Source organism: Lynx canadensis, chromosome D4, assembly GCF_007474595.2.
Source record: "Lynx canadensis isolate LIC74 chromosome D4, mLynCan4.pri.v2, whole genome shotgun sequence".
Lineage (NCBI taxonomy): Eukaryota > Metazoa > Chordata > Mammalia > Carnivora > Felidae > Lynx > Lynx canadensis.
Window position 1 is genome coordinate 73,242,636 of NC_044315.2, and position 14,089 is coordinate 73,256,724.

General features: G+C 43.0%; 2 protein-coding genes across 4 annotated transcripts in view; one reads left to right on the forward strand and one right to left on the reverse strand.

Annotated features, from left to right (window-relative positions):
- The window catches only part of SLC31A1 (solute carrier family 31 member 1), a 42,049-nt gene extending 37,756 nt beyond the window's left edge, over positions 1–4,293 (forward strand). The window contains exon 5 of the mRNA XM_030293644.2: positions 958–4,293. Coding sequence (XP_030149504.1) covers positions 958–1,159 — 202 coding nt within the window. The 3' untranslated portion in view covers positions 1,160–4,293. The remainder of the gene's footprint in view (positions 1–957) is intronic.
- Positions 4,294–7,439: 3,146 nt separating this feature from the next.
- On the reverse strand, positions 7,440–14,044 carry CDC26 (cell division cycle 26). 3 transcript variants are annotated; one of them, XM_030293808.1, is made up of 4 exons: positions 13,865–14,043; positions 11,892–12,000; positions 11,254–11,375; positions 7,440–7,870 (listed from the first exon to the last, which is right to left on the reverse strand). In XM_030293808.1, exons 2-4 carry the CDS (start codon positions 11,941–11,943, stop codon positions 7,694–7,696), a joined length of 351 nt encoding a protein of 116 aa, XP_030149668.1. In that variant the 5' UTR covers positions 11,944–12,000; positions 13,865–14,043; the 3' UTR covers positions 7,440–7,693. The 3 variants fall into 3 exon arrangements, with proteins under 3 accessions (XP_030149668.1, XP_030149669.1, XP_030149670.1); XM_030293809.1 differs by lacking the exon at positions 13,865–14,043 and adding an exon at positions 13,460–13,808; XM_030293810.1 differs by lacking the exon at positions 11,892–12,000 and having other exon boundaries at positions 13,865–14,044.
- Positions 14,045–14,089: the final 45 nt, after the last annotated feature.

The window sequence follows — 14,089 nt, forward strand, 5'->3', positions numbered from 1 at the left end:
GTGCTGATGGTGTGGAGCCTGCTTGAGATTCTGGCCCTCCCTCTGGCTATGCCTCTCCACTACTCATGCATGCCCACACACTCTCTCTCTCTCTCTCTCTCTCTCTCTCTGTCTTTGAAAATAAGTTAAAAAAAAAAAAAAACTGAAATAAATTGGAGTCCTTGAAGACTCTTATAGACCAATATGCTGCTTTCAAGCAAGTGCAGTATTATTGAGGCCCAAACATGTTGTGACTTACCTAAGGTGACAGAGCTGGTAAGTGACAGAGGGGATAGCCACGCCTCCTGATCCCTTGTAAATACTTTGTACTATACTACCGAACCCTTGATTCTATTTCTGTTTTTTAGAATGTGAACTTTGCAAAGGTGGAAGGCCTGAAAATGTTCAAATAAGTATGGGAGGGTTTAGGGCTTCCGTTTTGGGATCCATGGTAGAGGTAAGTTAGGGAATTAGTCCTCCTTCCTCTCCTCCTCCTGCGGACATAGAACTGTATCTGGCCGATTCTTTTTTTTTTTTTTTTTTTTTTTTAATTTTTTTTTTCAACGTTTTTTTAATTTATTTTTGGGACAGAGAGAGACAGAGCATGAACAGGGGAGGGGCAGAGAGAGAGGGAGACACAGAATCGGAAACAGGCTCCAGGCTCCGAGCCATCAGCCCAGAGCCTGACGCGGGGCTCGAACTCACGGACCGCGAGATCGTGACCTGGCTGAAGTCGGACGCTTAACCGACTGCGCCACCCAGGCGCCCCGGGCCGATTCTTATTAACCCGGCAGCCCTATCATGTTTCACTCCAGGGACCGTACACAACATACATACACAAAGAAGCCATGAGTTGCCTGGATGGCTGTGAGGAGTCGAGTTCAAGCTGAGCTCGTGACCAGAACTCTCCCCCTTTCTCTTGAGCTGCCCAGACACTGCTCAGGGTCCCTGATTGCTATGTTCCTCTTTGTTCTCCAGGCAACAGATGCTGAGCTTTCCCCACCTCCTGCAGACAGTGCTGCATATCATCCAAGTGGTCATCAGCTACTTCCTCATGCTCATCTTCATGACCTACAACGGGTACCTCTGCATTGCAGTAGCAGCGGGGGCTGGCACAGGATACTTTCTCTTCAGCTGGAAGAAGGCAGTGGTGGTGGACATCACAGAGCATTGCCATTAGCGTTCAACTCCATGGTGCGGCCTTATCGATTGCAGTGGGAAGCAGTTCAAGACTGAAAGACATGATTCCTACTCCAGTCTTCCCTTCTTGCTCCTTATTTCCTTTCTCTCTCTCTCTCTCTCTCTCTCTCTCTCACATACACAGACACACACACACACACCCCTACTCAACAGAGGCTTATCTTTTAGTCTCTGAGCTAAGGTGATAACCTCCCTGGGTTTTTTCTAATGATCTGAGATTCCCTCAGAATCTCTCCTCCCTCATCATCTTAGATCCAAGTTACATGTTCTTGTCCAAGCCAGGTAGCTTTCTATTCAAGACTTGATCACCTGCTTCCTTTTTTAGTCCTCTGTTTTTATTTTGTTAACAGACAGTGTGTGAATTTGGTGGGTTTCTCCTGGGTCGGTGATGGAAGGAGATTCTATTCAGCTAGGATTGATGGAAGCTGAGGGAAATTCTGGCCCAACTAAACCCAGAACCCAAACTTAACACTTGAAAGTGAGTTCCAGTCTTTGGATTCGATAAGTGTGAAATACATTGTGCCTTTCACTAGTTGTGATGTGTTGCGTCAGAATCTTTGTAGTGTGTAGAAGGTGGTTTGAGACTAAACACAGGGCTGGGGCGTGCAGAAGTGTGCATTCTTAGGTGGCTGGCTCATGAACTTGTGTTCCTACTTGACATTTTGATTAGAATGAACTTGTCAATCAAAAGAAAAAGATGACAATCAATTTGAGAAAATAGAAATAGATATTTTAAAATAAAACCATTGATACTTTGACTTGGTACCTTGGATTGTCACAGCTGAATGAATCAAGAGTTTGAATCATTTTCTTTCGTTATTGTTTTCTTATGTTGGCCTCTAAACCAGTGGTTTTCAAACTTGAGCATGCATCGGAATCACCCGAAGGGCTTGTTAGAGCACTAGCTTCTGGGCCTCGACCCAGAGCCCCAAAATTGGCATTTCTAACAAGTTCCCAGGCGATGATTCTGCTGATGGTCAGGGGACCACACTTTGAAAATCTCTGTTTTAAAACTAAGGAAGTGTCACCTGGTGCAGTGAGCTACCTGGTATTGGGCACAGGAGTTTGAACTGCTGGTGGTAGGTGATATGTCTAAGCTTAACTCGTGTACTAAATGCTGCTGGTCAATACTTAATCATTCCAGAAACATCTATTCTGCTCCAGCTGTGTGTATGTGTGCCCAAGGGCTATAGCCAAAGTAACTTTTATCAGTATGTATGAAATCACTAGTCTTTATTTTTAAAGGTCTGTGGTTTCTTAGAAGTAGCTTGAAGATTGAGGAAGACCTTTGAGCTGCAGTATAAAATCAGCTAGTCATGGGTCAGAAGGGCAAAAGCCCAGCCCTCTCTTTGGAGAGGTTTAGGGTATGGTCTGCTGATCATCAGATTTTCCTCAGCCCCCAGCATCCATGTCCACACCAAGCAGGTCCTCATCTTCTACATGACCATCTTCGTTACTCTCTGGGGTTTCATTAGATCACATGTGGCCAAAACCTCTTTTTCTCAATGAAGAACCACACTGGATTTTTATTCTGTTCAGTTGTTAGGTTACACTGCAGTCTCGTTCCCAGTCCAAACTACCTGCATGAAGCGACTCTTCGGCTGTGCTAGTCTGTTAAATCCTGCCCTCCTTGGTGCTAGACTCCAATCGTGCCTCAGGGCAGAGGAGACAAAACACAACTATTCTGTTGGTCTCTGTTGTGGTTTTGAAGTTTGTACTTTCTCTGTGGGTGCCAGTTAAATATTGGAGAGCAAAGAATGTGTACTTCCATGGCTTTAAGTCAAGAGAGGGTTATCAGCTTCCTGGATCAAGGGTAAAATCTAAGAACCAAGATTTAGAGTTTTGTGCTTTTCTCTCATTCCAACCACTTGTGCTGATATTTAGCAAGAGTAGAGTGAATGACAGGTAGCGACAGAGTCCAACAGGAAGGTGTAAATAGCCTGTTATTATCTCAGAAGCCAAGGAATAATAAAACCATGAGAAAATAAGACTCAATGTTTAATAGTGACCCTGGTGCTCTCTGGAAATCTTGGCATGAGCTGCTATAAAATATCCTTTTCAGAAACAGGACTTTATCAGTAAAGTAAGAAAAATTGAGGCCAGTTAAGACAAAGTGCTGTGAGTTTGAAACTCAACAGAGAAACATCAGTTTGGGATAGGTCTTCAGGTATTCAAGATCGAGTGTCATGTAAAACCTGAATTCCAGCAATTCTTAGATTAGGTTGCCAAAGGAAGAAGCTAGTGAAGGAGAAACAATTTAAACCTTAAATTCCATCTTTCTTGAGCTCTTGGATTGTGTTAATGATCTCATTGACTTTGATTTGTGTATCTCTGTTCATCAGTTTAGTGCCTGACTTCTTTGTTCCTTCTGGATCCAAATTTCTTTTCTTCCTTCCCTGTTCAACATCTCTTAGAAGCCTGTATCGCCATTTCTTTGGCTTTTCTTTCCCTTTCTGTCTTTTCAGTCTTTAATCCCATGTATCTGGTTTATTAATCTCCTTAGCCCTCCTGATGCAGTGGACATAGCTGTGCAGTGGATCTAGATACCCGTCAGAAGTTGTAAAACCCCTTAAGCACGCTTTGAGGAGAAGTTGTTCTGCCGGAATGTCTATAAAAAGCTGAGTAAAGGGCTGCCTACGAGTACCACCTGCAGAGTCCCAGAATCTTAGGTGCTGTCTCCAGTCTATGTTGGAGGAACACTCAGCCCCTTGTTGTCCACGAACAGGGAATCCTCTGTGTCCAACAGCAAATGAAAAAATTAAGGTTTCTTCGCTACTTCTATGGTAGGACTGTCTGGAATTCTATTTCAGACTGAGGCTCTGGGCTTGGGATCTAGCCACAGAGTTTCTTATAAGGAGCTGGAAGGGGAGGGGGCAGGGGTTACATGTTCATGTCCTTTAATTTTGATCCTGCTCTCTCCAGCTGCTTCTTTCAGAAGATACATCTAAAGATAACAAAGTCTGCATTTGATATAATGCCTTAATCACTGAGTCTACAATTAATGTTGACCGTTTTAGATTGTAAGCTCCTGGAGAGCAGTATTGCTGTAGTAGGAATGTTTTAACAGTGTCATATGTAAAAGAACAAAATAAATATTTTGATTTTGTGATTCTATGCATGTCTTTCTGCCCAGAGTGACAGTAGAGTAAGTGGTCTTTTTGTTGGCCATTACCATCAATTTTTAAGATGTCAGACTTTTAAGTGTTTTGATCCCTTTACATCTTCATCCTACTCTCCTTAAAATGACAAGCTAGTACATGCCAGAAGATCTACATGACATTTCTCACGGGAGACAGGGTCTTCATGAAGCTGCAAATAACTCAGCATACCACGGATTCCTGAATTTAAAAGCTAACCCACCATATCCTAATCTCTTCTTCGGTGTTTATGCTATTGGGCAAGAGGCCCTGAGTTGGGCCTCTAGGATCTTCACGACCAAGGCTTGAAGTGAGCACTGGCCCTGCCTATCCCTTCAGAAATGCCAGAACGCTGCTGTTATCTGCCATTCCTACTCACTGGCCCCCAGAAAGCATCTTACCATCCAGGACCATCCCTAGTCACCTCCATAGTGTAGTATGAGGAACATGGACTTTGGAGTCCAGCATACCTGGGTTTGAATCTTGGCTCCCCCACTTACCAGAAGTGTGACTTTGGGGCATGTGGCTGGCTCGGGTGGTTAAGCTCCAACTTCGGCCTGGGTCATGATCTCACGGTTCGTGGGTTCGAACCCTGTGTTGGGCTCTGTGCTGACAGCTCAGAGCTTGGAGCCTGCCTCGGATTCTGTGTCTCCCTCTTTCTGCCCCTCCCCTGCTCATACTCTCTCAAAAATAAAATTTAAAAAAAACCAGAAGTGTGACCTTAGGCAAGTGATTTTGATAATCCCTAAACCTTAGTGTTCTCACTTATAAAAAGGCAATAATAGTACCATTTTCAACTTGGGAGCAATATGTATAAGCCACCTAGCACTTAATAGGCAACTGGACGATAGTAAGTATATTTTTGATGATTTTTACTCCAGCTTTCAGGAACTGAAAGGTAAGCTCTTCGGGATGAGGTTAGTATCTCTTCATGAGCACGTGACCGTTTTCTAGAAATGAACACTAGGACCTAAGGAATAACAATTTATGCATGGGGTTTTAGTTGTGTCTAAAAGGATTTATGCTGCAATAAGCCCTTATGTACTCATCTGGTAAATGTCTCCTGTATACATAAAATGGCATGGAAATTTCCTGTGAACTGGCATGGCATCCTCTCACTCTGCCCCTGATAGATAGCCTCACATTCTAGACCCAGCAGGGGGAGACTAGGAGAGCAGTGTAGCCATAGAGTTTAGACATGGGTTCAGAAATCAATATGCTTGGGTTCAAATCTCAGCTCTACCCCTTAATAGCTGAGCATTAGTTTCCCCTTTTGTAAAATTAGGATCTAGTACTCTCACAGGAGTTAAAGATTAAATGAGATAATCTGTATAACGCACTCCATACAGTGTCTTTACATATACAGCCCTCTGAGTATTGGCTGATTAGGAGGGAAGAAGAAATTAAGGAGGCTCAATGTTTTCATGCTTCTGTGCCTATTCATGCTGGGAAGTGACAGCTTAAGACAGAAGCTAGTTTCTCTCCCCTCCCCCACCCCACCTTTTTTTTCCTCTTCTATCCTGGCCTTTGCAGGCTTCGAGGTAATGTACTCAATTTCCCTATCTGGAGCCTGACTCTTGCTCTGTCTTTAAGACCATAACAGAATTGAAGGTCTTTTATCAAACTGGAAGTATAAAGGTTTTGAAAGAACAGTTGGAGAAAGAGAACTATATGTCCTTTTCTATCACTGCCTCTCCCATGTGTATTTTTTTAATGTTTATTTTTGAGAGAGGGTGCATGCACAAGTGGGGGAGGGGCAGAGAGAGGGGGACAGAGGATCTGAAGCGGGCTCTGTACTGACAGTAGTGAGCTCAATGTGGGGCTTGAACTGTGAAATCATGACCTGAGCCAAAGTTGGACACTCAACCAACTGAGCCACCCAGGTGCTCTGCCTCTCCCATAATCTTTTTACCCAGCCTTAAACTACCCCTAGAACTAGGTAAAATCTTGCCAAAAGGTCTCTTCAGAACTGACAATTCCAGGGGCGCCTGGATGGCTCAGTTAAGCATCTGACTCTTGATTTCAGATCATGATCTCACAGCTCATGAGTTTGTGCCCCACATTGGGTTCTGCACTGACAATGAGGAGCCTGCTTGGGATTCTCTCCCTCTCTCAGCCCCTCCCCTGCTCAAGTGTGTACACGCATGCACAGTCTCTCAAAATAAATAAATAAAATTAAAAACTGATGACTCTCGAGGCTCCTTCTACCACAGTTGGCAATTCACTGTAGTTGAATTAAACAGTGAAAACAATAGGACGTGATTTTTTTTAAGGTGTTTTTTTTTTTTTTTTAGTAATCTCTACACCCAATGTGGGGCTTGAACTCACAACCCCGAGATGGAGTCACATGCTCCTGAGCCAGCCAGGCATCCCTCCTCCCCTCCGATTCTAAATTACCCTCTCAGATTAGCTCCTGGTGGCAAAAATTCTTAGGCAAGTTGGAAAAGGATGGCAAATTGGAATGATGGGAATATTGTTAGCATTCCTATTATCATGTTTCCCTCCACTGCCTGTCCCCCCGCAAATTATGCCCAAACTAGCTACAAAGCCATTCTGTAAACAGATTCTGGAAACCCACAGCTTGATCACATTTATACAAAATCACTAGAATCTAATCTCCACAAGGGCAGAGATCTTGGATTTTGTTCACTGATGTTACTAAATGCCTAAAATGGTCCTGGCACATAACAGAAACTCAATAAATACTTGAAGAGACAAGTTGAATGAGTCCGTGACAGGGATCAACTGCAAGTGTCCTGTGTTTAGACACTCAGTAAAGGTGGGAAGAATGATGTCACCTCTTGGAGCAATTGCCTTTCAAAGTCTTGAGGTTAACAGTACTATTCTTTTTTTTTTCTTTTTTTTTTAATTTTTTTTTTTCAACGTTTATTTATTTTTGGGACAGAGAGAGACAGAGCATGAACGGGGGAGGGGCAGAGAGAGAGGGAGACACAGAACCGGAAACAGGCTCCAGGCTCTGAGCCATCAGCCCAGAGCCCGACGCGGGGCTCGAACTCACGGACCGCGAGATCGTGACCTGGCTGAAGTCGGACGCTTAACCGACTGCGCCACCCAGGCGCCCCAACAGTACTATTCTTATACTTCATTAAGGGTGTTGCACACTTTTCCAAAAATAGATTTATTTTTAAAAACAAAAGTCAGACAAGTTTTATAGAGTCAAATTTTCCAGAGATAAACTAGAGTTTGGATTTCCACTTAGAGTGAAAGGTAAGCATTAGTTATCTCATGCAGAAGTATTTCTCTGCAGGAGTAAAACATTCTGCTTGACTTCAAGCACTCACTTCTCTAAACCTTATTTGTACTTCTGCCATCATTTTACTCCATTCCAGGGCTCTGGCATGCAAGATAATCTGCCTCTAAAATTCAAAACTTCCAAATTGAGATGAACGATTGTTAGGCTTGGGTTGGGGTTTATAACCAATTCGATCATTAATCATTTGTTCCCGGTTCTTGGGGTCACTGCTGAGCCCAATGGCACCTTCTCCATCACTGATTCCTACGACATCCACTTCTTCCTTTTGTTTCTTACGGTTCTGAAAGTATAAAAGTTTTAGGATTTAGGCAACATTCTTTCCATTACCAAACATTTATTTAGCACCTACCATGCACTAGGCATACGGTAAAGTCTAGGGTTAGGGTCTTTGGAATAATAAGCTGAAATCCTAGGTTTAAATGGATAATAAGGGTACAAGGGGGATGCAGGGATATAGTGATAAAAGATATAACCCCTACCCTCCAGGATGTCACAGTCTAACCGGGAAACAGGTAAACAGACAGTGACAACACAGGGTGATCGTGGCTATGACAGAGGAAAGTCCACACTACCAAAGAGACACAAAGAAGGGAGAATTGGGTGTGCAGTGGTACAGCTTCAGAGCAGGAAGCTGCAATTAGAAAGATAAATAATAATGAGAAGATGGATGTTAGCTGAATGTACTGTGGTCATCATTTCACAATATCTGTCAATCACACCATCACGCTCTATATCTTAAACTTACACAGTGATGTATGTCAGTTACTCCTCAATCAAACAAGAAAAAAAAAAAAAGTTGGTAGACAAGAGGGAGAGAAGGGTGTTTCAGTAAATGTAAATCTGTTCAAGAGAACAGATGGAAAAATTAAGTGGTAAAGCAATAACCACCAGAAATTAACAATTTCCCTAACACCACGAGATTAAATGTAACACAGGAATACAAGGTTTTGTGCTATCTTATCAAAAGGCCTGTGTTTCAAGGTTTCATTTCATTTTCAGGTAAAAGGGTTGGCTCTTACATCACAAGTGACTGCAGAATTCAAGTCAATGTCTTAGTTTGGTCACTTTTTTTTTTTTTTTTTTTTAAGTAATCCCTACACCCAACGTGGGGCTTGAACTCACAACCTCGAGATCAAAAATTGCATGCTCCACCGACTGAGCCAGCCAGGTGCCCCTCAGTTTGATCATTTTCAAAGACAGACTAACCCTGATCCCATAACTACTACTACCTAACTATAAAGATGGTATTAGATAATAACATTCCCTGAGAGAATGAACAAATGTTTTCTCCAGTGTGCATTAGGAGAATGACTACTCTAGCCACTGGAATCCCCACTATTATTCACCACTTACTAATGAACTCCGCATGTAAGTGCCAAGATCATAGAAGTACACTGAATAAGATGTTACTTTATACATCTATATGTATGTGTGTATATAAAATGACCTTTCCGAGTTACTCTCTAGCTAGTCTACATTACCAATAAGTAACATTACAAAGTTCACCCCAAATACCTTAGTGAAAACAGGTTAAAAGGCAAAGGATACTATCATTTTATAAGCCATGAGAAACTGAGAATGTCCAAATGGAATGAAATCATTTAAAAGGCTTCCCACCATGAATAACTGCTGACTGTTTCAGAATCCAGAGTCATTAAAATGTAATTAAATTAATTTCAGTAACAAATGAAATACCAGTTTCTATTGGTTTCATTTAAGTTTAGTTTAAGACAAAACTATTCCTAAGTTGCTCTAAAACAGGTCAAACTCACAGGATAATTGCCTTTAGTAGAAAGACTGACTCAATAGTGAGCTGATTCTGCAGAGTCAAAGTTCAGTATGCCAACACTTTATGAGACTCATTCCAGCTGAAGTTTAAACCATACTGAAAGGGTATTTCAGGGAAAGAGAACCGAGTGTGCAGAGGCACTGAGATTAAAGATAACTTGTCACTGGAAGATAAAGTGGAGAGATGAGCAAGGACTACGCCACAAAGGGCCTTGTACACCATCCTAAGGAGTCAAGGAGTTATTCTGAGGGTTACTAAAGAATTTAAGTCTTATCAATGGACATCTAATACTGGGGGATAAGCTACACTTAAAAATACATACTGAGGAGCACCTGAGTGGCTCAGTCGGTTAAGTGTCTGACTCTTGATCTCTTGATCTCAACTTAGGTCTTGATCTCAGGGGCATGAGTTTAAGCCCCACGTGGAGCCTACTTCAAAACAAAACAAAACAAAACAAAACATACGGAGTTCCTACCATCATACCAGACGCTGGGATCTCAACAGTGAAGCAGACAGACATGATTTCTACAATCAAGGCTCCTAATATAAATGCTTTTACAATAAGCAAATCACTGTAAATTATAACAAATGCTGTAAAGTAAAAGAATAGAGTGCTTTGAGAGACCCTAATGAGATGGTGACAGCATGATGGGAATGACACCCTTAACTTGGGATAGGTCAGAAGCAGCATCTCAGACTGAGAAAGTGACATTTAAACAGACATGAAGAAAGGGGGAGAGGAAAATAACATGGGCAAAGGCCACGAGTGATAAAATAGCTTGGCGTATTCAAGGAAATGGAAGAAAGCCAGTGTGCCTGGGGTACAGAGACCAAAGCAAAGAATGGCAGGAGGTAAAACCCAAGGGGCCAGAACATACCAAATCTTGTAGGCCATGGTAAGGAACTGAGATTTTATTCTATGTGCAGGAAACCATGAGTAGTTTTAAGCAGGGGAATGACATGATCTGAAAATTTTTAAAGATCATTCTAGAAACCTGATGGAGAATGGGTTAACGAAACTAAAATGCAAGTAGGAAGACCATTTAAGACGCAACTGAGATTGTACAGAGAGAGACGATGGTTACTTGGACTGGGGTTGTAACCGTGGAGACGCACAGGGCAAAAATAAAGGGTAAGGAAAAGCTAGAACTCAGGAGTGACTCCTAGATTTCTGACTTGAGCATCTATATAGATACCCACAAGGGAACACTGAGGTGGAACCGCCTTGAGGAAAAAAATCAAGAGGTTTTTTGTTCTAACATGTTCAGTTCAGTAGGCTGAACGGTGACCTCCAAAGCTCTCAGGTCCTAATCCCTGAACCTCTAAATGTTGCCTTACATGGGAAAAGGGTCTTTGCAGATGTGATAAGGATCTTGAAATGGAGACATTATCCTGAATTATCTGGGTGGGCCCTAAACGCCATCACATGTATCCTTGTAAGAGAGGGCCAAGGGAGATTTCACAGACAGAACAAGAGAAAACAATGTGATCGTGGACACAGAGATTGAAGTGATGTAGCCACAAGTCAAGGAATACCAGTGGCCACCAGAAGCTGAGAGTCAAGGAATGGATTCTCCTCCAGAGCCTCTGGAGGGAGCATCGGTCCTGCTGACACCTTGATTTGGGACCACTCACACTGATTTCAGATTTCTGGCCTACAGAATGGTAAAAAAATAGATTTCTGTTGTTTTAAACCACCAATTTTGTGGTAATTTATTATAGCAAGCCACAGGAAACTAACACATTAAGTCTGAGATGCCTGTAAAGCATCCAAATAGAGGTTTCAAATAAGCTATTGGTATAAGCGTCTGGAGTTCAAAAGTTAAGAGCTATTATTTTAAATATCCCTAAGGGTTCAAAAGTTGTATTCTTACCTCCAGGTCCTTTCGAATGCTCTCAAACTCCTCGATGTCATCAAGCTTCAGCTCCAGGCGGGTTGGTTTTCGCCGCAGCATAATGAGATCAACCCCAAGGGCCAGACCCAGTGAACTGTCAGCTGTTAGAAATAGCAGAGGAGGAAAAACTGGAGGGGAAAAACCTCAGCTACAAATACAAGATCAATTTGTCAGCATGCATGCTAAATGACTAGTGATACAAAAGACTCATTTGGGTTCACACAGACACTTTGATGTCATCTGATGTATGATTATTACATGATGGAGATCTGTAACTCCACAATTCCAAAAAAACAGTTTTCAAGGAAAAAAAAAAAAAAGAGCAAGCTGCCTATAAAAGAGAATTCTAGGCAATAATCGCCTTAATCTTATGTTCCAGTCACATTTAAAGAAGCATTCCACCTTAGAGAATAAAGTTAAAATATCCCATCTTAAAAATAAATTAAATAAATAAATAAATCATCACATCTTAATTCGGTATAGTTAGTGGGAGAGTACACGGCCGTTAAATTTGTTCAGCTCTGTGTGAGAACTGTAAGAGATTTGTGAATCTGTAAGAGATTTCCTGAATACTGAAATCAGTTTACTAAATTTTAGGCAAACTCCATATAACTCACAATTCACGGGGTTATCCTCAGGGTCTAAATAGGTCCTAAATGGACAGGTCATTCATTAAACAAACACTTCTTGTGCTCCAGCTACAGAGTTAAAAGGCATAGTCGCAGTCTGTGGGGAAAACAAACACGTAAACAGAAAATTGCAACATACTCTAATAAGATGATGAGGATAACATGATGGCACCACACAGGCACCCAATCCAGTCTGGGCAGAGTGTGGGGAAGACAGGGATGTGGAAGACTTCCTGGAGGAGATCTCTAAGCTGACTTGTGAAAGGCAGGCAGAGAAAGGAGGGTAAGGAAGGGCATTCCAGGCAGAGAGAACAAGTACGCAAAGAGGCTCAAAAGAACACTCTGAAAACCCAAGGTAATGCTTATGCTAACAAAAAGCAATTTCCTTAAAGACAGTGAAACTCCCCAACTGAGTTCACAACCTGTTGAGGGCAACATCTTTATAGTCTCCATTGCCCCAAGTAGTGTGAATCTATAATAACCAGTCAGTAAATGTGTTGTTGAATAAACTAAGACACCCAAATTAGACGAAACGAACTTTTCTTGAACGCTGTGCTACGCTTTTCCACTCCCCTTCTTTGGACTTTTATTTTAACACAGAAACCCTCTGAAGCTGACAAAATTAGCTCTATATTATAAATGAAGTTGAGGCTGTTCAGTGTGGTTAATAAATGTCAGCCTCCTATAAAAACTACATGATGAAAATTAAATGAGAATGATGTAAGTGAAAGCTCCTTTAAAGTATGTACAATTACAGGGGCGTCTGTCTGGCTCAGTCGGTAGGTAGTGCATACATAGTCTTAATCTCAGGGTCATGAGTTCAAACCCCATGTTGGGTGTGGAGCTTACTTTCAAAGAGTATGTACAGATATAAATTATTATTACATCTATCTAGGAAGTAGCTACAGACTCTGAAGTATACGAAGGAAGAAATGTATCCTCCCTGGAAGCTTGGAACAGAACCGGCTGGCACATTACATTTCAAAATTGCTTTGTATGAAATCAAATACTATCTTGAATTCAATGTAAACAAATGGTAGAGGAAGCCAAAGTTCCAAGGGGGGAATAAGGGAGGAAAGAATATTTAAAAGTAAGAAAAACCCTGCTGTAGGTTTTCTTCACTTTTCTGCAAACTGTGAAAACTCGCCACTAGGAGGCAGTACAGAGTAACGGGCAAAAGCGCTCCCTCAGGAGTCCAAAGGGCAGGGGGCGAGATTCTAATGCCACACGCCACTGATCTTGGACAATTAGTTTCATCTTTCACTGGCCCTTAGTTTCCTCGGGTTTCTGTACTCTGTTGTTGCATAGATTGAACGACGTAATGCACAGCAAGTTCCTAGAACGTGACTTGGCATTTAGTAAACACTCAATAAACAATAGCTATTATTATTGTAATTGCCCTTGGGGAAGGGGGGGGGGCTGTCCAGCTCAAGAAACACCAACAGTTTAAGCATCTCCACCCCCAACACGGGGGCAAAACCTTTGCCTTGTTACCTCCGATGTCCCAGCACCCAGCGGAACCCAGGGCCACGCAGAGCTGCCTGGGCTCAGTTTACCTGACGCTTTCGTGGGCATCATCTCACTCGGAGTCAGACACAAAGACCGGGCTGAATACAAACTTCAACAAAAGCAGGCCGTACCTCCTCCTCCGGGTCTTTATTTTTACTTTGGCGCTAGAGGGCTCTTTGAGCCCAATCTGTCGCCACTGCTCAAATACACCAAAAATTCACCCAACTCAGAGGAAGGCCCTGGGACAACGTCCCCATAGCGGAGAACAGCACTCCCTCCGCAGCTCCAGAGCGGCACTCACGAGTCCAGGGAGAGGGTGTCCATGGCAACATGGCCCTCCGCTCAGGAGGCGTGAAGCCCCTCTTACTAGGGCCAAGAGCGACAACCGGCCTCGGAAGCCCTCCATTTGCTACCGGAGTTCAGCCCAGGGCCGCGCGACTCGACGCACCTACCTCTTTTCAACCCAGCTCAGCCTCTTCCCGGAACCCCGGCGCCCCCCGCGAGTCTCCTGCCAAGCTCACTGGACTACACTTCCCAGACTGCTCTGGACCTCCCTCCTGCAGAACCTCGTCCTCCGCCCGCTTTCCTCAGAGGCTCTTCGATTGGCGCCACGACTCTCGCCTACTACGATTCCCATCATGCTACCCGTCACCCAGGACGCTGCGTCGGCCCTCGGC

Coding starts and splice junctions, on each gene's coding strand:
- CDC26 (XM_030293808.1), bottom strand. CDS start 11,943: ATGACCTGTCCATTTAGGACCTATTTAGACCCTGAGGATAACCCCGTG. Junction 11,376..11,891: donor TGAGGATAACCCCGTGAATT/GTGAGTTATATG, acceptor TATTTCTAACAG/CTGACAGTTCACTGGGTCTG. Junction 7,871..11,253: donor GCATTCGAAAGGACCTGGAG/GTAAGAATACAA, acceptor TTATACTTTCAG/AACCGTAAGAAACAAAAGGA.